We start from the raw sequence: 27,982 nt of genomic DNA, 5'->3' as shown, positions 1-27,982 counted from the left end.
GACAGTCAACACTGACATTTTTTATTGACTAGATGTAATCAAAATGTAGGTAGAAAGTCACAACAAAGATGATGTTAAATAGAAAATTATCTTTATTTGCCATTGATATTTGAACTATGTACAAGGAACATGACCAATAAACACAGAATGCTTTGAATTGCTTTTCAAATGGAACTACAGTTTAGTGTGCTGTGTCGGTGTTTCAGTCAGGCTCTGTAGCATTGTACACAATCAAGAAGACTTCGTTCCCTTCCTCCCTCCCTCCATCTTTCTATCCATCATACACAGCCAAATACATAAATATTCATTCCACACATCCACTCCTCCTAAAATCCCCTTCCTGCTCTTATCGGACTATGGCCATGATAAACAAGTTTAACACAATCTTTCTACACCCAGATCACAGGTGATAACGCCATTCCTGGTACAAACAGGAGAGACAGACTGAGCGGCATCTTTAAAAAAAAAAATGCAAACCCTATTGAGTGTTACTCTACAGGCAGACAGTACAGATAGAGCAGAGACAGTAACGTATGAGACAAACCCTATTGAGTGTTACTCTACAGGCAGACAGTACAGATAGAGCAGAGACAGTAACGTATGAGACAAACCCTATTGAGTGTTACTCTACAGGCAGACAGTACAGATAGAGCAGAGACAGTAACGTATGAGACAAACCCTATTGAGTGTTACTCTACAGGCAGACAGTACAGATAGAGCAGAGACAGTAATGTACGTGACAAAGCAGTTAAACGCGGCATCACTCAAACACATCTATGGTTGACCTCTGATTGGAGGCAGAAGTGTATCTGGTCACACGTGTCACACACGTGTGACCAGTGGCACTTGAGATTGACTGTAAAGCACAAGCCACAGGCACAACGACATGACAGAGACCAGGCAACATGGAGGGAAGGGACTGGAAGGTGAAAGAGAGGGGAAAAGGGATGGAGGTCTCTTGTCCAGTATTCAAACAATACAAACTGTATTGGTCTAAGGTCTAATCTGCACATTCATAAAAGATTCTCCAGCCTTGTATATTCATAAAATAATACATTTCAACAACCTCAATCCTGTCATATGGGTAATGCACAATGAGATTGTCTACATAGAATTAATTTCAACTTGGTCGACATGGACATGATTGATCCGTTTACAAGTAATGTTCTACTACACAAGGTATCAATAATTAGCCATTAGCGAGATAAATAAAACAATTAGCTTATGATAAAATGTGGAATGTCGCAAGAAAATAAATGAAGCTATAGGCTAAACCCAATAGCCTACCTCACATAACACAAACTAGATGGCTAAAAAGGTGAGATGATTGATCCTCACAGTAAGTATGTAACTGCTCTTAACTATTTTTATGACAGACGTTTGGCAAAGAAGAAAACTGAACACAGCACATGAAAAGAATCAAATAAATTAGTGCTCTCCCCAATAAACAGAGTAATTGAACAGTGTTTTGACCTTCATAGGGATTCAGTAGGAGATGGCATGCGTCTACTGAAGTGACAAACTGCACAACACTAGAAAAAATACGACAGGTTAATGTGGCAATGGATCACTTTGACTAGTGTGTAATTTGCTTTTGAGATATGCTACACAAGAGGGAAGCTACAAGCGTACCTGCAGCTGACCATAGCCTTGACCTTAGGCCACTTTAGGAACCATTTTAAGGATCTTCAATGTATCAGTATGGGAAAAGAAAAAGAAAACCTTGAACAATTGAATTGCACTTCTGAAAGCAATGGGTACAACAATTTATTAGTTTCATAGGCTTGCACTCTGCTGGTGAGATTCAGTCTATGCAAGTAACAGCCAAGCATGCATCTGGGCTCTATTGAAGGAAGTTGAATTCAAAACAGGCATGCTTGAAACTCAATAAAAAAAGAAGTAATTTGTAATTGATAGATATACATATATAAAACAATCCCAACTTTTGACATTTTCTCTTTCGATGATGTCACAGGGCCATGAAAAGCTTTTCATGAAGTCACACAAAAAACTATTATATCTATACTTAAATTATTAATTTGAAATGACCCGCTTTGGTGTCTTAAAAAGTGCGGAGAGCTTAGATTTGCACTTGACTGAGCAGCAATCTAAAACAAGACAGAGGAATGTCTCCCAGCACAGCTATTGATTCCTTTATAAGGCGCTTGGTGAACTAAAACAAGTACACAAATAAAGCAACAGACATGAAAAGCTCAATATGTTAAATATATTGAATCCAGGAATGTATCCCACATATTCCTCCACATATTCAATGTGAATCAGAGCAACCTTTCAGGGTTGAAAACTACAAACGATACACTGTTATCAGAATCAACTTTGACCTTGCTATCCCCATAGCCTTCAGATATGATGGGAGATTGTCCTCCCTGAAATGTTAAGAATGGCAAACCTACTGAAATATTCGATTATATAACTTAACTTTGCAAATCTTCAAATGGAGAATTGCTGTTCGTGTTGGTCTCTTCTGTTTCAACGTGTGTGCCGCAAAGTGCTGTTTGTCAGGTTAGGAGTCCAGACGGTTATGATGCGCATAGTGCATCCCCATCGCCTAGAGCAGTGAACCCATCCTGCTTTTGTCATGAAGCAGGCCCAGGTCATGTGACTGCAACAGGGAATAAGCTTGTTGGGTGTGCAGAGTAATGCAAACCCCCCTTCTGATATTGATATTACACCCTTCCCTTTGGGTCAGGTGTAATTACAGCAACGGAGGCAAGGGGCCAACAAAACCGTACAGAGGAGGGTCAGATTCCAGGGGTGGTGTGTCGTGTTCTGGGGGCAGCTGTTAGTTCTGTGTAGGTCATTGGCTGGTAGTGTGATTGGCAGGTAGGTGTGGCCACTGAGGAAAGGATATACTTGGTTCAGGGGAGGGTCACACAGGCATGTGCATCTCTGTGTACTCGTCCTGGCCCTCCCTTTCATCGAAGGTGGGTTCCGCCTCGTCTGCGTCCAGCTGGAACAGAGCAGAACGTTTGTATCAATGTTATGACCTGCAAACTCCTTTGAATAACAAAGCGATACATCAGAAGTAACGTAAAGATAAAACAGGGAAGAAGAACTCGATGGGCATCTCTTCTTAAGCAGCCACAGGTGTTTACAACTGGCCCCGGAGCGCCCCCCGGTGGCTGGACTCACACACTGCATCTCTCTGTTGGAGAAGATGCGCGGCAGCAGGAACATCTTGACGGGGACGGTGAGGATGAGGACGAAGGGGAAGGCCAGCGAGGCCACGGTGGACATGACGGCCCACAGCGCCGCCAGACACAGCAGCTGGATCAGCGTGAACAGGTGCATCCGCAGGGTCCGCACCTGGAGACACAGAGGGTCAGGGACTGGAGGGACGAGGAAACACTGAGGAGGACCAGCACTGGGCTCTAACTAACAGCTTTTGTTGTGTTTTCCTTAGAAAGACCACACACACACCCCCACAAACACACACACAGGTCAGTGTGAAAGTCTGCGGCGGCCTCACCTTGCGGACGTAGGTGTGGTCGGGGTGGTACTTGGGGGGCATCAACAGCAGCATCATGCGCTCTGTCAGCTGGATGCCGTTGAGTGACATCACGCCCATGTAGAGGAAGATGCCAAACAGCACGGCGATGGGGATCTGGCGCAGGAGGTCTCCAATGACGATGGACATACCTGGAGGGGAGGGAAGAGACAGAGAGTTTTAAGGACAACACTAAACTTTCGAAACGAAGAACCGAATAACGTTCTAATCCTCCCATGGTTCAAAGTTCTACAGTCCTGACACCTACCCACTAGCACAGCCACCAGTAGCCCCGTGACCCTCTGCTCCTTCACTTCCTGGATACGGGGCTTGTCGCCAGGGGCGACGGCCTTGCTCATGACAGTGAGGGCGTTGGCATGGGTGACGGAGCGGACGGTGGCGGCCGCCATCCAGGGCAGGCCGAACAGGGCCGAGGTCCCGCCCAGCACCACGATGATCATCAGGTCCAGATGGAACCCAGAACCCTTCACCAACATCCGCTCCTTCTTACTCACTATCAGTCTGGAGACAGGGAGAGGGGGCGAGAGAGAGAGAGAGAGAGAGAGAGAGAGAGAGAGAGAGAGAGAGAGAGAGAGAGAGAGAAGAGAGAGAGAGAGGAAGAAAAGGAGAGGTAGAAGGAGAGATGAGGGAGAAAGCAACAAGGACACATATTAGATCCTATATCAATCATTTTATACAGTATAGGCTTGTCCCATACGAACCCACTACAACTACGAATGTCTCCAGTGCTTGGAGATTGGAAAGGACCCATGGTACGTGTAAGATGTGTGTGTGGGCGCTGCAGGGACACTCACGAGGTGATCTGGGTCTCCATGAAGATGAGGATGAAGACGAGGAGGGCGGGCAGAAGGCTGCCGAACATCATCCAGATGGGGAACTGCCCGTCAGAGCCCAGGGGGTTCACCACCCAGCCCCGCTTGTCTGGGCTGGTCACCGAGAACCCACTGGGGACGCTCAATTTCTACACCGGGGCAGGGGGGAGGGGGGGAACATCAGGGAGGAGTTAGCGAGTTTCGCTCAGTGAGAATGCCACGTGGTGTGTGATTGGAGCAGGTCTGGTGTGTCACACCTGAGTGTAGGTGTCCTGGATACTGTAGTCCATCAGCACCATGAGGAGGATGGCGATGGGGACCCCGAAGTCTCCTATCACCCGGCGCAGCTGAGGAACACAGGGCCAGGGGTGAGCACAGACAGGCTCCCTTACAGACCATAACACTAACCTGCTAATAACGATCATGCACAGACCATAATGCTCTCATCTGGACCAGGCATAATATAAGTCATTCATTCTGTGTGTGGTCTCCCTCTCCTCCTAGTTCACCTGCATCTTACCCTGCCTGGGAAGAAGGCACTGTTTTTGAACTTGCGCAGGTAGAAGGCGATGAAGAAGGTTCCGGACATGAGCACCAGAGACAGCAGAGCCGTGTTGGGCTGTCCCTGGATCTTTAACTGCACCGGTACCGTGCCGTTACCGAGCTCCGTCCCCACGGTGACGTTCTCTGCCACGCCGCCTCCCGCTGTGCCGTTGGCAAGGGAACAGCGCTGCAGCGGGTGCTCCATGAAGATCTGCCCGGCGACACAGAGAGAGTTCATGTCGGAGCATCGATCACGCACACTGAGGACATTGTTATGTACACACACACGTTCGCTTAAACAAGGGATTAGCGCAGGCATCATACTGTCTAACTCCCACACAAACCTGTTCCTGGGAAGAAAAGATTAATCCATAGGAAAATCCCTTCTTAAGTCGGTGTGAAAAGAGCTCTAAACATAGGGCCATTTCTTCAAATCATTAAGCCCGGATCAAAGTTTGACTCCCAATCCATTCTACTTTGTTCCCAGATCAGGGTGACTCAATCACAGCAGATTTTAGAGCTCGTTTGCAAGGAAAAGTCCTCCTTCCAACCCCAGCTTTTGGATGCTGTCCAAAGAAAAGTCACTTTGCTTCAATCAGCTACCAACACTACTATTATAGTACAAACGCTAAAAAAAGGAATACCTTAAATAGAAAATAAAGTACAAAAAAAAGTTATATTAGCAGTGATAGTAACATTTGAGTTCTGTGCATCTCTCAGGGAAATCGGACATTTGTTACTAAGGTTTCAAGGTCACGTTGAGGTCCTGGGTACCTTGCCAAGCTTGGAGAAGGTCTCGTAGATGAAGATGAGGGAGATGAGGAAGGAGAAGATCTCCTGGGTGAAACGGGAGACAAAGCGCACCAGGAAGCTGCCCTCGAAGGCCACCATGAGAACCACGATGATGATGAGCCAGAACCCGATCCACACCCGGCCTGTCAGGTACTCGATCCCGTTCCCTTTACAGAACTGTACAGAACAAGACACACACACACACACTAAATAGTTGAACACACTGTACACAGCATGCCACAACATCAGTTTGGTAACAAGGTACCTCATAACAAACAGCAATCAGACAGGTCAGCATCACTAAGGCACAGTGACGTGTTTCAAACACAGCCCGGCACACTCACGGAGTAGAAGGCCTCTTCGAAGACCAGCAGGGGTCCTGAGAAGCCCACCACCAGGAGGGGATTGGCGCCCACGAGACAGAAGAAGACGCCCTGCGTCGCCGTGGCGATGATCAGCTCTGACACTCCGATCAGCCCCTCAGTCTTCTCACCTATCGAAAGACACAATGTCACATGACTACCAACCCTATACTCCTAACGTGAACCCTCTCAAAGACTTTAGATGACACGTGTCTCCTGCCTGCATTTGTTCACTGGAAAGCACTCAGGGATCTAAGTAGCCAGCTGCTCCTACGTACCCAGAAGCCCCCCGAACGTGATGGCAGGAGAGAGGGCAGCGAAGTAGATGAAGATGACCGCCGCCATGCACTGGGCGTTCAGCGCGTCCTTGAAGTCGCTGACGTATTTGGGGTAGCGGCGCCGCGCGTCCCGGATCAGGCCTCCGAAGGGGCGTCCCGTACGCTGCAGGGGGTCGTCGGAGGGCTTGAAGGGCGTGAGGAGGGATTCTGGAACACAGACACCACAGGATATCGCAAAGAAGGAAAACATTTGGGAGAAGTGACCTTGGTTAGCTTCGAAAGCACATGCTTTTATTCAGTTTTCATCCTTTATTTTTCTATTTTAATATACATGTATTATTTAATTCCCTACCTCCCTCCCTTTCCCTCCCACCCAAAGGTCAGTAACCTTTCCATTCTCTTTCTTCTCCATCCCCTCCCTTTCTACTTCCCCCTCCCCCTCTCCCCCTCTGCTCTCTCACCCTCTGCTCTCTCCCCCCTCTTCCCTCTCCCCCCTCTTCCCTCTCCCCCCTCTTCCCTCTCCCCCCTCCCCCTCTCCCCCCTCCCCCTCTCCCCTCTCCCCCCTCCCCCTCTCCCCTCTCACCCTCTCCCCCTCTCTCCCTCCCCTCTCCTCTCTCACCCTTGTCCTCGGGGCTCTGGGGCTCCTTGGCCAGCCTGCCGTCCTGCTCCTCCCTCTTGCGCAGCATCTCCCTCTGGAAGGTGGCCACGGAGCGCAGCAGCTCCTCCCCGCCCATCTCCGACGGCGGCAGCACGATGGAGCAGTCCAGGAAGCTGTTGATGGCGTTGAGCAGGTCCTGCCGGTCGTCGGCCAGGTAGGCACACTCATGGAAGTGCTGCAGGGGAGGAGGAGGAAGGAGAGGGGGGGATTATTTTTAATGTAACACACAGGGCCAATGGGGTCGCCGTCTGGAAGTTTTCGAGCGTGGACAAAGAGGAAAAAGACGAGGATTACAGACCTTGTCAGACATGAGAGTGGAGATAGAGCGTCCGATCTGATGGTAGTCCATGCTGGTGCTGGGGGGTCCAAGCAGGACGAACAGGAACCTGACAGGCACAGGGACCTCCAGGACGGAGGCCAGCTCCACTGCCTCCTGCAGACGCACGAACGCCATGGTGGGCTGCTCCATCCAGGAAGTCCACACTGCCTGGAAGAGGAAGAGGAGGAAGAGCTTGAGGAGGAGCAGGAGAGTTACTTGGAAAGGGCTCTGGTGGAATGAAGACGTGAACCTCATCATCATCTTCATTACCAGAGGGTAGACTCACCCACGAGGACAACTGTGGCCTCGGCATTCTCCGGAATCTTCTCCAGCAGCTTGAGCTCGTGCTTAGACTTGGACCTGTGCATTCCGATGTTTGGAATGCTCTCCTTCTGCACACACACACAGACACACACACAGACACACAGACAGGGTTAACTCCGGCTCTTGAAGTATCTCAACAAAAGCGATGCCCGGTTCAGTCTTCAGCACCAGTACGGACCTGAAGAGGCACCTGCAGCTCGTTCTTGTTGTCCATGTCGATGTGTGTGTCGGTGTCCGCCCCGTTGCTGGTGCCGCTCATGAGGGGCTCGGTGACGGAGGGCTCGGCCTGGGAGATGTGGTTGGTGCTGTGGTGGTGGACCATCAGGCTGCCCAGGCTGGCCGCTGAAATGTTCCTGGGGAAGGGGCTGCTGTGCTCCTTCTCATCGCTCGGGTGGCTGGGAGGGAGGCGGAGGAGGAGGAAGAGAGAGTTCAAGTTCAAGTCTTTTATTGTCAGGTACACAGACCAACACAGGGTCAGACTGGGCACTGAAATTCTTAGCACAAGACAACGCAAAACAACCTGGCATGACATGACATATAAGTACTCAGAACAGTTTACACCTATGACAAACTAACCTATAATACAATAAACCTCCTAAATATCCAAAATAATAAGCAATAGAGGGAGAGACAGGGTGGAGGGGGGGAAGGGACCGAGGCAGGGTGAGATGTGTACACAGAGAGCCAAAGCAGGAGCTCCACAGCTCCGGAGCTGCCGAAGAACAGGCGGCGTGTGAGGGAGCCCGAATTCGTGACGTGGGGGTCACCTGTGTTTGAGGAGCAGGGCCCGCAGCACGTTGGACCGGTCCTCAGCCTTGATCTGGTCCGAGATGATCATCTGCTCCACCACCTGGTGGGCGATGCCAGGGAGGCTCTTCTGGTCCAGGTCCAGCAGCACCGCGCCTGGGAGGGCAGGGAGCAGGCCGGGGTCAGGGCTAGCCAGGCTCACGCGCCCTCATTGCACGCTCACATTCAAGCACTCTCTCTCTCTGTCTCTCTCTGTCTCTCTCTGTCTCTCTCTCACACACTCCCTGTCCTCCCTCCCTCCTATCCTCCCGCTGTTGCTCCTCCCTGCCCCTGTCATGCACATGCTCAGTCACCTCTTCCCATACATCCCTCCCTGGTCCTCATCCTCCAGCCCTCCCTCTCACCGTGGGAGATGGTCTTGCGTAGCTCCAGCAGGCTCCTGAAGGAGAGCGAGGCCACGTGGGGCTTCCCCCAGCGCTCAGTCTCCTCCTCCACGTCCTCCTCAAACTTGATCCAGCGAGCCGTCTCCCTCCACTGCATCTCCTGGTTCTTATCCATGATCAGCTCGTTCAGCTCCACAAACACCTGCAGGAACACACACACACACACACACACACACACACACACACACACACACACACACACACACACACACACACACACACACACACACACACACACACACACACACACACACACACACACACACACACACACACACACACACACACACACACACACACACACACACACACACACACACACAGGTGAGGGGAGGCTGAGGTAACTGACAGTAGAGGTTAGACCAGCATGCACATTCAGTAAAATACTGAAAGTGTGGCTGTCCACTTGAAGTTGGTCTGATGTTCTGCCTTCTCAGGCGTTGTTCTTCTGTAAGTTCAAGTCCTTTGTTTGGAAGTAAGTTTGTCAGAGTAACACATGAATGATTGGAATCTTCACTTCTGAAAAGCCATGCACACACAGGGCGGGTTTCTAATGTACTATACCGCCACCGTACAGTACCAATACTGTATAACCGGGACTCAGTAAACAACTGATCAGCATCTAGAATAGTTTCAAAACAGGCTGGTGAACAGTCAATACTGCAGTCTCAGTTGCTACATCAACACATCTATCAAGCAGCTTATGTTTCTGTGGCATCACGAAGCTCGCGCCTTCCAAACCAGCACAGCCATCACTCAGGTCAGACAATCGTGTTTTCAAACCTCTCACAGAACTACAGTAGGTGGTGGGTTAATGCCTGACCCTTGAACCCCATGCCAGTCAGTTAGCAGGAATCACAACAACCTGTTTTGGTCAAATGGAACTTAGTACCTACTCTCACTGCCATGCCAACTCCAACACATGCTCGCTCACACACACTCGTCAAACCTTCTGGTGGCGGGCCATATGGCTGGAGAAGTCAAGCAGCATGACGCCGTTGGGCCGGGAAGCCGAGCGGTACAGAACCACCGGTACCGGCTGGAGGAGCGAGGGGGCAGGAGATGGTTCAAACACAGCCGACCGAGAGAGAAGGGGATCCTCATGCCTCTCTTTCACTCACACACACTCCTCTACCCTCTGAGGAACCTGTTGTGTACCTGGCTCTCTCTTTCTCACACACACACACACACACGCACACACACACACACACACACACACACACATACCTCTACCCTCTGAGGAACCTGTTGTGTACCTGGCTCTCTCTTTCTCTCTCTCACACCACACACACACACACACACACACACCTCTACCCTCTGAGGAACCTGTTGTGTACCTGGCTGCTGGGGGCCAGTGTGTGTGTGTGTGTGTGTGTTAATAAAACATGGCTCCACCTCTCAGGGGCACCCAGGGTCTGGTTACCAACGTTCTTTCTTTGGGGTGTGTGAAAGGAAAGAACTCATTCATTTTTAATTGGGTCCTGCCCCCTGTCTAACCCACTAGTCACAGAGGGAGATGGGTGAACACCAATCTGGGAGTGTCTCAGTGGAAAATATTTCCCAGGATATTCCATGTTACACCTTTCCTCCAGAGGAGTACTGTCTGAATCGGGACTTTGATTTAAATGGAATTATGAAAATATTGAAAATACATAAACATAAAATTCTTCAACCTCACCCAATCCCCAAAACCAATTGGGCAAAGGAGCACATCTAAACGTGCGTTTGATGTGTGGTTGGTGGCGGCACCAGCAGCAGGTGAGAGGGGTGGGTCTGAGGCTCACCTCGTGTGGGGTGTGGTCCTGCTTGCGGCTTCGCACGCTGGGCTCCTTGTGGTCCTTGCTGACGTGCACCACTTGGCCCTTGGTGCTCTTTCTGACCAGGTGTCTACGCATGCCGGGGACATCCTCAAAACGGTGGCCTGGAGGAGAGCGAGAAGGAGGGAGACGCAGAAAAGGAAAGTGAGAAAGAGAGAGTGAGACACGGAAGAGAAAAGGAACAAATCCAGGTATATCCCCAAAGCAACACAAAGTATCGATCAACTACATTTATACAAGTCAGGTCAGAACTTAAGGGGGCCGACAGAGGGGGTGACCCCAGCTTCCTGGCCCCCAGATCAGATCACAGGGCTCAGAGTCACAGCGCCCAAGCCACTGGCTTTGTTCCCCAGGGTGAGTAGAGTTACCATGCTGGCTGCACACCAAGGACACGGGCAGGCTGGCCGGGAGGGGACAGATACACCAGTAACAGGTGCTCCTGACATGGGTGGGGACCACAGCTCACAGCACAATGGGAAGGTAGGAGGATGAATCGTACAACGATGAAAGACCAGGGCCTCTACTGGCCGAGAGGCCCAGCCAGCATCAATCTCAATCTAGCCACACATGAAAACAACGAACAGTTCAACAAAAGAGCCTTTTAAACCTGTTGTGTTACCGCCGAAAACAGTGACCGAGCACTGACTTAACCAGTTGAACTCCCCGACACAATCCCAACCGGAAAGGCTGAAACTAACTATCAAAACACAAGGAGCCAACCGGGAGAAGCAGAAACATGACTTGTGACAGGCTTAAAGAGCTCCACCCAGAGAGGACTGCTCTCCTGGTGTAGTCCAGCACCAGCAGAGACAGGCCTTACCTCTTTCCCCCTCACCAGAAACATGCTTGATGGGATTCTTCATTCGTGTCTCAGCCTCATCACCTGAACACCAGACTTCTCTTCAGACTTAATCAGACGTGTCTACGGCGGGGCGCTCTCCTTCTCCGTGGCTGCTCTCTCTGTCGCTCTGTCTCTCTCTGTGTCTCTGTCTCTCTCTGTCTCTCTTCGTTCCTCCGTGAGGAGCAGAAAGTGAGATAGCTGACGTAGCTGCGGTGGGTTTAGCGCTTAGAGAACAACTTAGTTGGGACAACTCGATGCTTCTTGAATCCTGGGTGCTCCAGGGAGAGTGATGCCATGCTGGGGCTTTGACGGTGTGTGTGTGTGTGTGTGTGGGGGGGGGGGGGGGGGGAGCGTTCTTGAGGGAGAGGAGATGGAAGGGGTGGAAGTGAGGGCAGGAGGGGGTCGTGACCCTGAACATCTTTGAGGGTTCCCGGCAAGACCAGAGGAGGAGGAAAAGGAAAAAGTTGACATTTCACGACCGCTGGGCTGAAACCGTCTGACGGCATTAGCTGTCCGAGGGGCTTACTACGAAAGGGTCAGACCCCGAGGGAAGGACAGTGACGTCTTAATTCCTTTTATTGAGCGATGGCCAGCCACTCGAGCCCTTTTCCCAGGATGATTTACAGCGGCAGGAAACAGATAAAAGAAGGTTCCGATGTTGACACCATTTACTAGAGACCCCGCCCTGTGTGGAAACGCCCTCCACCTGGATTGGCTGGATGGTCTTTGACAGCCAAACACACCCCTCTCTGTCTACTCACATCCCATCCAGCCAGATTTGCAGAGCTACCGGTCCTACACGCTTACACTCCTTAGCTCGTCATAGAGTTTCCCTGCTACTAATGACTGTGAGGTTGGGTACGAGAGCCAGATCTCTCAAGTAGCCCCTGGGAGGAAGGGTGGTGAGAGGGGGGGGGGGGTGATCAGGCCTGCTTCCAGGGCCTCAGCTGACAGTCAGGAAGGACTAATCTAATGAGGACAGCCTGTTCTACACCCTCTCTGATAAGCTGCCTCCCCCCTCTGAGGGGTCAACCTCCTGACTGGGATCACCTGGACGCTCCCCTGCAGCGCCCCCTGTAGGGCTGGGGGGGGACTTCACAGGGCAGCACCCAAACCCTGGGAGAGGGGAGACAGTAGTGTGTGTGTGTGTGTGTGTGCATGAGTGAGGGATGCCTGACAGAGCCCCCTCATTAATGTACCCCTGTGTGGTGTGGGTCTAAACCCCTCTCTGTCTTGCTCTCCCCTCCCGGAAGATTCCATCAGTCAGCCAGCGTTGAGCTGTTTCTGTCTAATCATGTAGCTCAGCAGGAGAGGTAATAATGTAAGATATCAAAGGAGCCGAAAACAGCACACACACACACACACACACACACACACACACACACACGAGGGAAAAGGAACATCTTCCCGCACTTGATGATGTTCAATTTAAGAGGACATCTTTAAAAGGTCGTCTGGCACCATCGCCCAACACTTTGAGGTCATGGAGAGTTTAGATTCAGAGCAGTGGACTCCCATATAAATCTCTCCCAGGACAATAGCAGCTTCAACACATGAGCAGGACTGACAGGCAACTTCCCAGAACTTTGGGGTAAAACACATCATTCCGGACACAAAGCTCCCAGGATAAATCCGTTACGGTCGAAATAAACCCCAAATGGAACATGTTGTCCATTAGGACAACAAAAGAGGAGAAAAGGAAACCTCAGACAGCTGTTAGACATATGAAGACTACAGTAGTTACTGTAACAGTATAGTACATTTGTGGCTGTCGCCAGAAAAAATTGTTAGAGATTGTTACCTCCAACAACACATCCTTATGAAGTAGCCACATTTCTATTGCCTGTATAAAACAACCTCTAGACAACAAAGTGATGTTGATAGCGTTTCCTTGTTCTTGACTATGACAACCGAGAGTTTCCCAGTCCCCTCCACACTCACTCTTGATGCCGTCGAGGTCGGCGGAGGCCAGCGTCTGGGCCTCGCTCTCGTCCGTGGGGATGCGCTGGTACTTGGCCTGCTCGGCGCCCGTCATGTTGCCCGTGCGCCGGCGCTCCTGCAGGTCGTAGCTGCGGCTGGCAGACGACACCCGGGCGAGGCCCGTGTGCTCGGGGGACTGGGGGGCGGGGCTGGCCGGGGCGCTCGGGTCGCTGCCGGAGGCTGTGCGGATCTTCCTGTGGGGGGAGAGAGAGAGAGAGAGAGAGAGAGAGAGAGAGAGAGAGAGAGAGAGAGAGAGGACGACTTCAGCGGAACGTCAAATGTTAAGTATGTACAGTATACGAACAGTGCGGTCACTGTCTCAGAACAGAGAGCACACACATTGAAAAGGATTTCCCTGCGCCGTTCTTCTAATGTTACATAAAGATCCTCCCACACAACAACAGAACAATCAAAGTTAATCAAACTGATTTCCTGTTAGTGCAGGAGCCAGACTGGGCGTCTAGATCGCAAATAAACAAACAAACCAGCAAACCCTCACGACTCAAAGCAAAACCTCCGACCGCAGCTGAAAGACCTACACAAAGAAGTATTCCAATACCGGCTTTTCTCAGCATTCAAAGTAATCCACTTTGTGATCCCCTCCGATCGCAAACGGGGGACAGTCTGAAGAAGGAGGGTGTCTTGCAGCAGCACAGAGGAGCTCTCAGGATTAGAGGAGAGAGCCGGGTGAAGAAAAGGGGCCCCCACCAAGGTGAATCTGAGACGAGATAGTGAACAGTGCTGGGAGACTGAATGCCATAGGTGGGGCCGGGGGAAGGAGAGGTGTGGTGGTCCTGACTCAGGTCAGACATCTCTATGGAGACAGGTGAATTATGGCCTGGGGCGAGGAGGGACGATTCAGGGGGATGATTCAGGTCTATTACATCAAGACCCTGCAGGACGGCCAGATGCCTGGGACATGGTAACGCACAGTGTGTCCGACCGGGCCTCCCTGAGCCAATCAGAACAGCCCTGGCGGTGATTGTTAGCGTATAAGAATGCCTCTGTAAAAGAGCGAGGACAGGTACAGCCCCCAAAAAAGCTACGGCGTGCTGAATAGAGCGAAAAATTAACGTTTTGTTGTGGATACTGGTCCAGCTATACAGCGTGAACAGGACAGGCAGGGATGGAGGAGAGCAGGACAGAGGGATGGAGGAGAGCAGGAGAGAGGGATGGAGGAGAGTAGGACAGAGGGATGGAGGAGAGCAGGAGAGAGGGATGGAGGAGAGCAGGAGAGAGGTATGGAGGAGAGCAGGAGAGAGGGATGGAGGAGGTGTGGTGTTGACTCACTCTGTGGCGCTGGTGTCATCTGCGTCGGCTGGCTGGGCGGAATGGGGGACGATGTCCAGCCCCCGGGCAGCATGAGGGCTGTCGGTGACAGGCATGGCCAAGTGGGGGTCCTCGTCTGACACAAAGAACTACAGGGAGAGAGGAGGGACAGTGGGAGCACTCTGGGTGAGTTTACAGAAGGGTTGGGTAACTACTGTTGCCAAGATGTTATCAACCAACATGTGTCTACTGGAAAAAGGGTAGTGGAGAGTTTTTAGTTTTTTGAGACAAGATCAAATGTTTCTTCTATTTTAGAAAACAGACTTATTTTGTTTCATGTTTAGAAAAAAGTGTTCACTCTCCACACATGCATGACATCTTTCCTGGTAATGTTTCTGGTGAAACACAACACTTATGTGAATTTCATAATATTGTACTGTAACCTCAAACCCAGGAAATCAATAATTAAGGTCTTACTGAAATATTTACAAAGGAAAATAATGGTGATGCTTTGTGAATTCTGATGAGGGCGAACGGGAGGGGTGGGGTGGTGCTATGTTAAGGGTTTAAACAAAACACACTATTTTACTGTTTATAATGCTAAAATATAACTTTTGCATTATGTGTTTGGTAAGAGTCACATAAGTGACAAGCACACCATAGAATAAAAAAAATATGCAAGTTCAATTATTATGTACAGTAGTTAAAATTAATATAATTAATATAGTAATATTAATATTATACAAACTGTGGTATTGTTATGTGATAACTCATCTGGTAAGTAAACAAAGAATCCTATATGAAGAGATCCAGTAAGTGTCAGACCAGACTACAGCTGGTACAACAGCCCCGGCCTGCTAACCCCTTCTTCCACCTGAACCTGTCCCTCCAGTACCTGCACGTCTGCCGTCAGGGCGTCGAGGTCCTCGGGGGCCAGGGCCTCCGCGCCCTCCTCGTCCTCGTCCTCGTCGTCCTCGCCCTCCTCGATGGTGGAGGCCCCGCTGGGGCCGGCGTCATTAAGACGCTCTCGCCCCTTCTTCCTCTTCTTCTTCCGGCGTCCGTCCGACGGCAGCTTGGAGAGCGGGTGGTGGGAGTGGTGCGAGGAGTGGCGGTGATCTGGGGGGAGGTGGAGGGGGGAGGATGTTATTACAAGCCAGCTGCTAAGGGAGTCGCGACACACAGCTAGCGAGGATCGAGCCTGCGCTGAGTGTGAGCGTGAGTGAGACCAGGAGGGAGGGGGGAACGAGCAGGTGGTTGTGTCAGGTGAACGGGGGCGAGGCCCTGCTCACACTCAAAGTCCTCCTCATTGTAGGCGCGGTGCTGCTCGTCAGGCACCCTGGGGGCGGGGTTCAGGATCTGCTGGAAGCTCTGGACCCCCAGGGCTTTGTTCAGGTCCCCTTCATCTTCCTCCTCCACACGCTGCGGCCCCCGCAAGGGTGAGGTGGGGGGCTCCGGCTGCAAATACACATGAAAGGGTACCTCGGTCATGGGGGGGGGCAAAATGGTTGTGATGTCGTACGGTGGAAATGCTATCTAGATTAGACGGGTGGGATGCCGGTTATATGATATGTTCCAGTGACTAGACAGTGGAGCTGTCTGCCTGCATGTCATGTGAAGGCTGTGTGTGCTGGATGTGTACACAGGCAGGGAAGGGAAGGGAGCATCTCCTTCTCTAGCAGCAGCTGTGGTGTGTGAACAAATACGAGGTCATAACTGTTTATCTCGATTGGTATTCCTGAAAACGGTTCCTTCTTGTACTTCTCCTGCGGTCGGTTCAACTGCATCTACAGTAGAGGATGTGACTCAAAACACGGCCACAAGAGGGCGGTCTAGTCCCGAGGAAATTCCTATGGATCTTGAATCCCAGATGATACCGTCTGGGTCCTCCCAGCACACAATATCTACTTGTGGGTCCTCACCTCACGCAACCATAACGTCACTCTCAAACTGAAAACAGCAGCTTCCCTCCTGGATCAATCACAGAACAGTGGGAGGTGTTCTGACGGAGGTCACGTAGCTCGCTGTGATGTGCAGGTAACTGATCTGTTTTCCTGCTCCGGGGCAGAGGGGGTGCTTGTTATGACAGGGGTGGGCCACAGGGGTGGAGCAAGCAGACCCACTAACCACACGAGCCGACTATCTCGCGCCCACCCCCGAGGAGAGGGGCCGACGTTGCCGTGGAAACGGCACATAGATCCCGAGGCCCCCGCGGCGGCCCCCTCCAGTGACATAAGCCGGACACGCACGGCACCACGGCTCATTTGACGCCCCTTCAAACACTTCTCAGGCCATTACACACATCACTCAGATTAAATTCTGCCCTGTGCCTCAGGGGAGCAGGGGAAAGTACATTGGCCGGTGAAATGCAATTAGGCCGCTCCCATCAACAGCCCCTGGTCAAACTACGAAACTATACGACCCCTTCAGAGCGCCGTGGTTTCGGGCCAATGTACCAAGTAGAAAACCTGATCCATACCATCCAGTAAACCTGACCCACACAGTCCAAATGCCACGTCTCACCGTTTCTTCAAAACGCCTTTCCTCCCTGATGATCCCTTTTCAGGTGACAACGTCAAGGTCAAGATGAGTTTGAAGTGGAAAAAGTTGGACGTTCAAAAGAGCAAGAGCTGTTTATTTTCACATCACCACCATGTCTAGCACAAACACACAAGAGTTATGGTCTGACCTTGAAATGTACACATACCGCACTAGGGTGTAAGACTGAAGGACGGCTTCTCCTCCATCTCTGTGGGAGAGGCCAGGCTGAATCCATTCACTTTTTACCCAAGGTCAGGGACCTCCTAAAACCTGATCAATCACTGTGACAGGTGGGTATGAGGCTTCTTAGAAGGGCCCCACCCTTACCTGGAAGGCCGCATGGAAAACAAGAATCTCAGCAAAAACGAAATGACTCAATCACAGTTAAAAACTGGCAACGCAGGTTCGAAAGCGACTTTGGTTCCGTGTTTCCAGTCCTTCGGCTTAAAAGCTGTGAGGTCGCTGTCACTTCCACAGCATCGGGCACTTCGGAAGCACTGCCGTAAATAACTGTGGTGCGGAGATCGACGATCCGCAGAGTAATTATGTAGCTCAGACGGATCGCATCTGCATCAATCCGAGGCTTCACGATGACAGCCCAGCGGACCTCAAAAACACATCCCGCTCTAGACTCTTGGAGCCAGGAGGGGCGTTTATTTTTCACAGGGCACTCATTTCAGTTCACAGTAAATCTCAAGAGGTGGACAAGATGTGTGAGGGATTCTCAGAGAGGTGGAAGAATTTCCCACAACCCAAAACCATGTGCAAAAACAAACCAAGAGCAACCCGGGCCACGGCCTTGCAACAAGGACCGATGGTGGGTACGCCAAAAGGTCCTAAACATAGAAAACAACAAACCGTTATGAAGGTCAACTTCATTTATTACAAACCGACGAGACAAAACCCTCTTCAGAAGCTCATCAAAACCACGGATCGACTTACCAGACTCATACCCAGAAGTGTGACGGCGTCGAGTGGAAAACTGCTCTTCAGCAACGCTGGTGCTGTGAATCTCCCCACCTCTAGACTAATAGCAGCAGGAAGGACTAAGCCCTCTAGCCTTGTTGGATCCAGCCCCGTGACACCCCTAATCAGAACGCTATCTCGTTTCACAGCCTGGCACCATACCTATCTGTCCATTGTGGCAACAACGCCAAATAAACAAGACCATTTTGTTCATTCACATTTGAGGACAAACGCTCTGGAAAGGACAAAGCCTATTTGAACTGCCTTGGAACAATATCTAACATTCATCTCCCTTTTTTTTTCTTTTTTTATTATATATTTTTATCAGCCACAAATTAAATATTGACCAAGGTGCTCCAAATCCCCTCAGCTCCTGTGGTAACATCTAGAGATATTATCAAAGGCAAGCTTGATGATTACATGATGGAACAACCAGGCCTAAGTGCAAGAAAAGGACATTTCAGACAGATGTCTTTTTAGATTTCACATTGCATCTTGTTCTGTAATTCTCAACCAGGGGACCCAATCCTTCCTTTTAAACCTCATTCTGTGTTTAAGGACAATGACACACAGCACAGCCGCGACTCTGACTTAAAAAGGTTCTAACTGGTTTTTCAGGATGTAATAGCTGGGCAGCCAAAGCAGTGGCATTAGAGGGTGGGGAGCAGATGGGATTTGAAGGTGAAGACAGGGTGTGGCATGAGAGGGGGAGGTGACCACCAGGCCTGGCCTGTTTCATCCTAGCCTGGGGGCAGGGGCAGGGAGAGGGCCTGGCCTGCTTCATCCTAGCCTGGGGGCAGGGGCAGGGAGAGGGCCTGGTCTGTGGTTCTCTGGTCGCATACTAACACCCACAATCCCCTCACTGCAGAGATCCAGCAGCAGAAGAGCTTCACAGAAGCATTACCAGCCCCATGGGCCTAGAGGGACGTTGTTCTCTCTGAGGTCTCTCTCTCTCTCTCTTTCTATGCTGACTCAGACCATCTCGTGGACAAGAGTGATGTCTTCCTGTGACAAGGTCATGTGACTTTTTGGTGACCTCCAGTGGGAAGTAAGACACAGAAGAGTCATGTGAGGAGTAGAACTAGAGAGCTACAACTAGTGTGTCTGGATGGGGAACATGACGAAGAGAGATATTTATAGGTGTTGTAGAGGAGGCTCTCAGTATTTTTGAAAACCAGTTTAGAAGTCAAAAAGGTGTTATAGGTGTTACCAAATTGGGTCACAGTTTGTTCAGTTTATTTTTATAGTCAGGGTCAGTCAAAGGTCACCTACCGTAGCGTTTAACTTTAACTGTGCAGGTGAGTGTGTAATGAGTAATCAGCTCTTCAGCTCTCCAGCTGGTTTCAATTCAGTTTCACTCCCACAATCTAAACTTCCCCTTGAAAACCATTTGTGTCATCTTTCTAGATACAACAAACAGAAACAACAATGAACTATAAAGCACTTAGATTGACAAGGAGCTTGTCTCACTTCTTGAATCGGCTGTCCTGAAGTCGCACTGAGTGAAAGCCCTGCTGTACGGCTGCAGGACAGATTATCTAAGCCTTGAGGTGACTCGAATCCCACACCATCAGCACTTTGAGAGGCAGGGCAGGGAGTGGTGGGGGGGGACGGGGACCAAACGACCACAGGCTGACAGCAGCGGATGCTGCAAAGCGATGTATTCCACTAGCTGCTGAGTCACCAGAGCCCTGCCGCAGGATGTGGAGGTCCGACTATGAGCAGAGAGGGCCCAGGCACCGTCGCCAGGCAGGATTGCAGAATTGAATGAAATAAGATGTCAATACTGACATCTTGTTAACCCTTTCCACTGAGGCTTCTACAGCCCGATGCTATAAAGAGGTGCGTGTTTGACTGCATGACACTGAGGAGGTGTGACGCTGGCTGAGTCACAGGAAACCTGCGAGGTTGAAGGAGGAGAGGGAATTACACTAATCATTGTCTGGCTTCAAGGTACAATCCCTTAGTGGGGCATTTACAAAGGACTCACAGGCTTCGCCTCACTGTTGACAAACCCAGTACAGTGATAGTCTAGGGTTGACCATCAGTAATGAGTGAAGCATTAAGATGAAAATGGTCACTCGGTTTTTGCAAGGCCTTCATCTGATGGCAGGCGGTTGACTGAATAAAATAAGCATCACATACACACCTCTGGGTAGCCAAGACAACGGTAGGATGGGCTACGCAGAACCTATTCAGAGTCAATCCTAAGACACTGACTGGGGTGGGGGGCGGGTGCACCTTGTTTACCTCAGTATTCCACTATGACTGAAGCCACAGTGACCAGAATCAGCCATATTTACAACAAGCATCCCTCAAGGCCCCCTAGCAAGAAAAGAACATGAGACAGTTTCGTGTGTAGGAGGAAATTAAAGGAGGAGTTGCTTGCTCTTCCTCTGTGGATCTATGAAGCAACTGTGTGGGCACGGTCAAACAGAAGCCATGGTCCATGTGAGGAACTGGCTCTACTGTTCGCTAGGTCCTAACAGCCAGGTCCTAACACGACTGTGTAAACTGTACAGACTCACCTTTTCCGTGTACAGAAAATCCATGAAAATCCAGTCAGGCGCCTCACTGAAACTATAACTACCTTATTTGCCTTTGGTGGATAGTCTTATTTAGCAAACAGAGCGGATGGCCACCTGAACCTTTGCCTGTCCTTCTGCTCTATTCAGCCCCCCGCGTCACATGACGAAGGGCCATGCCTCGCAACAGGAAGGGAACGCCACAGAGTTTCACAATCTTTCAAAGGACAAGACAAAATTATTTCAACTTCCTCTACTACTTCACTCACACACATGCCCACACTGCCCTTATTGGAAGATAATGATTAACCCAGAAGAGGTTTAGAAAAGAAAGCGACGAATCAGAGTTTAGCGTTGGTTGTACCGAGCAAACAAACCTAATCTTTTGCAAATTCTGTAACCGCCTTGGGACGCACGTTTCTACGCTATACTGAAAAGTCACCTTGTCATAAAATGCACAGGTGGTTAGCAACAAGGACATTTAGTGCATAACAATGCATACACATGGCCTTAATAAGAGACCATTCCAGTTCTGTATGACTCTCTGTAGTGTACCTTGATGGACAAGCAGAACTGGGATGGTACGGTCCCACAAGACACACACTGTACTGCGTGGTGTACCATCATACACACACGTCTTGTAAACTGACGAATCGCAAAGGAAGGAAACTCTGATGTCATTCAGACAACGCTGTGGTCCTGCAGAAGGAGAGACTAGCAGTTCTAAGCCATAACTTCGTTCCAACATGGGAAGAGATCCCCCCCCTCCTAACCCCCCCTCCCCCCAGGGTGTTTGCGTCCAGGCAGGCTGGACCTCCCCTCAGTCTGAGTCTGGGCTGGAGGAGGACCTAACACATGATTGGGTAACATGGGATAGGAAGCAGCTGACGGCACTGAAAAAAAGACACAGAAATGGCTTTGCTCAGAGAAAGCAGGCATTTCCTGAGGTGGCAGAGCTGCGCACTGGCTTTGAAACGGTAGAGTGCAGCTGGAGCGCTGACACAAGGCGTGCAGGGAGAGAGCAGAGGACTTAGGAGAAAAACACCTGTACACGCTGACACTCAGCTGAGTAGAAAACTGGACGAAAAAAAAAGGCACCAGTGAAAGGCACCAGTGATTTTCTGACTAACTTCAATAAGTAATCCATGGTTCATGACCAGGAAACACAAACACCCTGAGGTTAGTTAGGAACTCATAGGAAAATGATCTTACTCTGACACTATGGTAAATAACCATTGTTAAGGTAATGGTCTATGAAAAATACATTCGTTGCCACTTTGTCACTGCCTGCCAGTCCCCAACAGCCACTTAATCTCACCTTCAAGATCTTATATCTTAGGGCTTCATGGGGACCTAAATTAAGTCCTTAATCTTTGATGGTAGGAGCCAATTGGCTGCTAGGAATCACTAGCAGAGCTTTACTACAGTGATTTAATGTTGACAACCCAGTGTTCCATCACAGGGTTACAAACTACATATAAATCGCTACTCCACCAGTCAACTCTTCTAACTGCACTCAGGGGAACAGTTTCAAAAAAAACAATTTCACTACAGATTTTATGCCAAAGTTTAATAATAAAAAAAGGTCCCCATAATTGCCTCCAGTAAGGAGACTCACTCTGTGGAGAGCGCCTTCCTCTGAACACACACACTGCTAAGAGAAGAACAAGCACAACCCAAAACAAACGCTAAAGATGCCAAAACACAGAGGACCGTAGGGGGCTGACACGGCAGAAATCTCAGCGCAGAGAGTGTGCGTCAGGGGAGGAGGAAAGAAAATTCTGTTAGGGTAATCAGAGACTAAAGGCTTCCAGGCATTGAACCACTGTGGTCTACTGAACATGAGACCATCATGAAATAATAGCTATAAATCCATTCACTGCCGGGAGAACAATGTTGGATTATGTTATGTAAAGCAACTCACTGCAGGTAGAACAATTGAGGATTCATCAAAGATGGTCTGCCTTTCTCTCTGACGGTCAACCACAACAAGAACATGTCTATGCTTGGTGTGTTTGTTTGTCATGTGGTCGGCATTAGGAGTCGAACCTTATTGGAGTGCGTGTGTGCAGTGTGTGCGAAAGGGAAATGAGTGTCTGTGTGTGAGTTTGCGTGCGAGTTTGGGTGTGCGTGCGCTCTCACCGTCTGAGTGACTGCTGCCACGGCGCCTGTGAGCTTGCCATGCGTGTTGGGGTTGCTCATGGTTACGCTCCTCTTGGTCAGGGTTTGGGTTCAGGGAAGCCGTGGGTGGTTCTGGGACGGTGTGGCCTTAGCCCTTCTCTTTCTCGCTGGGACTCAGACAGGACCTTTTGGGCAGCATAACCTGGAACAGAGAGGTCAGGGGTTAGGGTGACAGTGTTATTACTGTAGGCTAGCTTTAATAGAGAGCTAGCGAACGCAAACATCCCAAAACATTGCCTTTTCGGAGAAATGTCAATGACTCAGGGAGCTCAAGGTGGATTGGAATAGTTTTAGTACAAAATAAGTCAATCGGACGTGTGCAGCCCCAGACGGAAATAAAAACAGTATTTAAAACCGTTCTGGAAGAGCATTGTGCTTCCATCTGCCTAGATTTTCAACCATGTTTAGGTGTGAACTTCTGGGATGATACTTCCTGGCAAAGCCCATTGGATCAATCAAGCACGGATAAGTGTTTGAACGAACTTCAAATAGAATTTGGAGCGGGTGTGACTCAGGACGCTGGGGAGGTCTGCGGGCCAATAACACTTCCTCACCGGCAATCAAGGTCATTACCTCTACAGAGCGATAAGGGCCAGATAAGAGCGTGCTACTGCGGACAGGACACTGTGATAAGTGGCGGCGCGTGCTCCAGCCAGGAGAGTGTTGCTAGACGTTAGCCCCACTGACCTCCCGGACCAGGAAACCTTCCCCCGTCTCCTCCTCCAGGGGATTTCTGATGCAACACGAAGGGATAGGTTAAACTGTGTGCTCAGCTGGGCGGCTTCTAGTAAACCCTGTCACATCGGATCAATGACTCCTCAAAGACAAAGGTGACAGGTCGGTTGCTTTCTGGTGAATCTCAATTGGGTAGATATGAGATTACCAAGTGATGTCCGTGACTGGAATGATCTCGTACACTGAAACACAAAATTTAGTCATCATTTCTTTGAATCTTTTGACACGGCGCACTGAAGATCTATTCCTGGATAGTGTTCATGAGAATACTAAGTAACAGCCAGTCTCAGAAAGAAGGTCATGGGCTTTTTAAGTGGTCTTTGTTACAGTGTAATTAATATGGACACTCCCGCTGGAAAGAGAATTTAAAGATGGCTTGTTCTTGTTCTGGCTGTAATTAACTGAGCTGAGCCGATGAACATGACCCTCTTAATCCCTTTCATATCCCAGGTGGTCCTTGTTCTCAGACGCTTCAGTTTACAGAAAACTTGGCGAGAACGCGGTCCTGGCTCTGTCTGTGAGTCTTTCTTGTTAAGAGGACAGGCCGTGTCATTCAAACACAAGAGGCTGGAGCAGAGCTCATTTATGGATGTTAGCCATTATCCATCTCCTGGTCTGGTCCATATCAGAAAGCAGTCGATGTCCAGTCTAAGGCACCCTGGATAGTCAGGCAATAATTATCAATCATGACATGCCTCACTGATGCCAGGGCATAATCATATCACTGACCTTGCCTACAAGACAGACTTTTAAAAGGAAGACTATTAAATGGGGTGCAGTCACACAAGAGATTAGGGGAGACGTGCGGCGCTGTTTGGAAGCTCTGTGGGGTGGAGCCGTGCGCTCGCTGTTCGAGTCCCCGTACGGAGCGGAACACATCTGGGAACGCCCGTACTCGCTGCCCGTTTGCAAAAATTAGCTTCACAAAGAAAATTATTTTCTGGGGGGGGGGGGGGGTGTCCCTGACCAAACAAGCATGGGAACACACTGACGTAGGGATGGGCATATCTGGAACCAAACCCATTATCACGGTCACACTGTAGCAACAACAAACATCAATCGCTACACAATTGACACCAATGAAGCCAAATCAAAAGAATAATGTGAGGACCAGAAAAGTACTAAGCATGAAGAGCGCACATGGACAAGACTGTCCTATCACAGGACACGCTCCTATCATCTAGCTACAGAACTTGAAGTTGAAAACTGAGCCAGGTCCAGGAGAGAAATCGTTTAAAAATGTTACTTCCCTCACTAACTTGGTTCTTCTCCTCTGAATGGGAAACAATCTCTGACCACACCAGTGGCTTTGCGGCTCACCACATGGCCCCATCTTGGACCTGAGTAAGTGATGTCCTCAGAGCCCCTTCTTCTGTCTGTCTGTTGTGACTGCAAAGCAGCAGGAGACTGCAGATCTCACCTTCTCCGCAGAATAGTAAACAGCCCAAAGTGTGTGCATACAAGGGCAAAGATAAGTATTGTTTGGAGAGGAAGTGGGCTGAAATACTGGAAGGAAGCATCTAGCTTAGACTGCTGTGGGTGAGGCCACAGGCCTCCTGTCCTACCCCAAATATTGCTTGGAACAATCTGTGAAAACAAAATAATAAGTCTCAATTACTCAATACATACAAGTTAAGACCCTGGAGTATGTAGAAGCATGATGGGATAGACCTGACATCCTGAGAACAACATTACAATTATAATGGGATGCTATGTGGCCGCTGACCACAAGAACAATAAACGGTCTCAGTTATCGCATGGATAACAAACTGACATGCAGTCCTCCACTTCCTGGCTACGATTGCTTTAATTAATGCAATCAATCTCAAACCTCAAATTCAACCCTTAAGTAGAAGTGTGCTTTTCTAAAAGAAACAGTGTGGTGTGTGTGGTGTAAATCAAGCTTTACCGTTAAGCTCAGATGGGTACATGAACACTAACGTCAGGGATGATCCAGAAGTGTTTATTTTCTTTAGATTAGCAATGGGTTATTTCCCCTCGGAAGTGGTTGATTCTAGATTTGGGACGTTCATGATCAAAAGTCTTGGCCTTTAAAGTCAGCGGCTATATTTGGTAGACCAAACAGCAAACCAGATAAGCTGTGTTGGTAGAACAGTGTTGGCCATTCCCCTTCTAAATGTCTGTTTCCACTCTCTGGCACATTTACAGTGTTCAATCTATTGCTGAGAGTGAAGCTGTCAACTTTATCTGTTTTCTCAAACTAATAATAGAGATGTTGTGGGATGTTGCAAAAACTGTTGTTGCAAAAACGATGCCAATTCATCAGGGACAGATGCAATGATGCTTGCACTGCTATTGGTCATTCATCTGTGTTTGTTGTTAATTACTATCAGTAATCCTTTTTGGACATTTAAGACTACTTTAGGCTCAGATTTCAGAAAAGATCACAGTATATAAACTTTCAATCATGCTATTCATTATGGATGGGATTCACCAAACATTCCTCGAGGATTTTGCTTAATAATTGTTTTCCAAGTCCATTTCGCCAGAGGAGTATCTGCCATAAACCCAAGCTTTGACACTGGAGTCTGCCCACAAGGAGTCAATTAGAAGCCTCTCAGGACAGCCTCCGGCTTACTGCCTGAAATAACTGGTCGAAACGTATTATATTTCAGAAGTGTTTTGCCTCCCAGGTCTACCTGACCTTGCCTGGTTGACTCGGCCTCTGGAGGTCTGAAGAGGAGGTTATTGTACAATTGTACATTCCCCGCTCAGAAACAGATTGAACATTTTGATCTGTACTGATGTGCAAGCTATTTAAGTGGGCTGCGCTCCGCAACAGCATTGGATGGAAATCATACATATGATGACACACCAGTGAATAACCGATTGAGGGCTGTGTGATTGATAAATGAAATGAGTAAGGAGGTTTCATTTGTGTGATGAATTATAGATTAAGCCTAAAAAAGATGACATTCAAGACGGAAGTCTGAAACAGGCTATAAATATACAACAAAATACAGCATCCAATGGCTTTGTAGGTCAGTTTTTTTTCTGTGGGTGATGTTAAGAATAATCCTTTTCGACAAAGCTGAATCCTTCAAAAGTTATTGGCTCTAGATTTAATCAACAGTCTGTAGGGAAACAAGGAATGTTGTGTTGCAGAGATAATCGTAGGTTCTTAAATTTGGAGTGTGGTGACCACAGATTACATATGGCACTTCCATCAAAAGGCATAATTTAGGAACGGTTCAATAAAATATGTAACCACTGCAAATGGAAATGCAGATTCAGAAATAGAGACTTGATCGTAATGTAGAAACCACAGTTGACACACAAGCCCCCACTTAAAAGTCAGACAATGAGAGAGGAAGAGGTAGTAGTAGGACTAATTTAGGATTTTACAAAAACCTTATGCTAAATGATACAGGGTTGGGTTTCCTCCTAACAAATTGTTTGGCGGTTGTGTTTTTTAATGTGACACTATAGAATAAAACTTCAATACTTTTAGCTTGTGCGGCATTTGAGTCACTAAAGATACTGTGTGTCTTTAATGTTTTATCAAAAACAAACTCTGATGGGCCGACAGTCTGTTCTAGTCTGGATCGTCCTCGTTCCCAATACAGGCCCTTATCTGTTATCTCCAATCAATGTGCTTACATGGCTCGAGAAGCATAGAAAAGATGCAGACAAAAACAAAGTTTCTACAGGACAAATGTGATTGTACAACTGTAATAGTGATGCGCTGTAATCTGTGATACACAGAGGTCTGAGGGAGGCAAAACATGTCCGGAAAGTGTAAACAGAACCATTCTAACAGAATGGCAGTTATGTTCATCAATAATTCACTGAGGTACATGGTAAACCATAATGGTGAACATAAATCCAGTTACTTTTGGCCTGATGCACTGTGTGTGGGTCAGTGTGTGTGGGTCAGTGTGTGTGGGTCACTGTTTCTGCTCAGGCCATCGGAGGACGATGTGTCAAAGATGTGTCACAAACAAATGTCAAAGCGAGAGCTTTGGGTCACCTTTAGGGCTACTTTTTCCTCAAGCCGATTGATTTCCATTTCAGTCATCCCAGGAGAAGACAACAGTAATCAATACAATAACTCTATTTGTAAGGAAGTTTCACCAGCGGCTTTGACAGCGGAAGTCATTTCAGCACCGAGTAAATACAGATTTAGAATATCGCTCCCATGGTAAAAGAGAGAGACATTTAAACAGTTTAGTGAGCTAAACATTAGGCACTTGACTGAAATGATGGCACAACAGCATACCAACAAGTGTGACAAGAAGGATAAACAGTAACAGAGCTTATCTTACCTTAGTTTAATGCCACAGGATCCACCGCTGACATCAT

The 27,982-nt window shown here is 49.0% G+C and overlaps 1 protein-coding gene across 1 annotated transcript; it reads right to left on the bottom strand.

The window, feature by feature from the left end:
- Positions 1-96: 96 nt before the first annotated feature.
- slc4a2b (solute carrier family 4 member 2b) lies at positions 97-27,982 on the bottom strand. The gene is given in 24 exon segments (XM_067251609.1): positions 97-2,971; positions 3,154-3,327; positions 3,491-3,660; positions 3,777-4,030; positions 4,324-4,490; positions 4,599-4,688; positions 4,862-5,095; positions 5,659-5,853; positions 6,021-6,169; positions 6,317-6,523; positions 6,936-7,149; positions 7,273-7,443; positions 7,445-7,461; positions 7,580-7,685; positions 7,796-8,012; positions 8,385-8,520; positions 8,769-8,949; positions 10,592-10,728; positions 13,407-13,639; positions 14,736-14,863; positions 15,610-15,830; positions 16,004-16,169; positions 22,886-23,066; positions 27,946-27,982. Coding segments are annotated over 23 exon segments (3,708 nt in total). The 5' UTR covers positions 22,946-23,066; positions 27,946-27,982; the 3' UTR covers positions 97-2,890.

This window comes from Osmerus mordax, chromosome 15 (genome assembly GCF_038355195.1).
Source record: "Osmerus mordax isolate fOsmMor3 chromosome 15, fOsmMor3.pri, whole genome shotgun sequence".
In the NCBI taxonomy this organism is placed as follows: domain Eukaryota; kingdom Metazoa; phylum Chordata; class Actinopteri; order Osmeriformes; family Osmeridae; genus Osmerus; species Osmerus mordax.
Note: the sequence above shows the minus strand (reverse complement) of the source record. Positions and strands in the feature narration are given on the sequence as shown.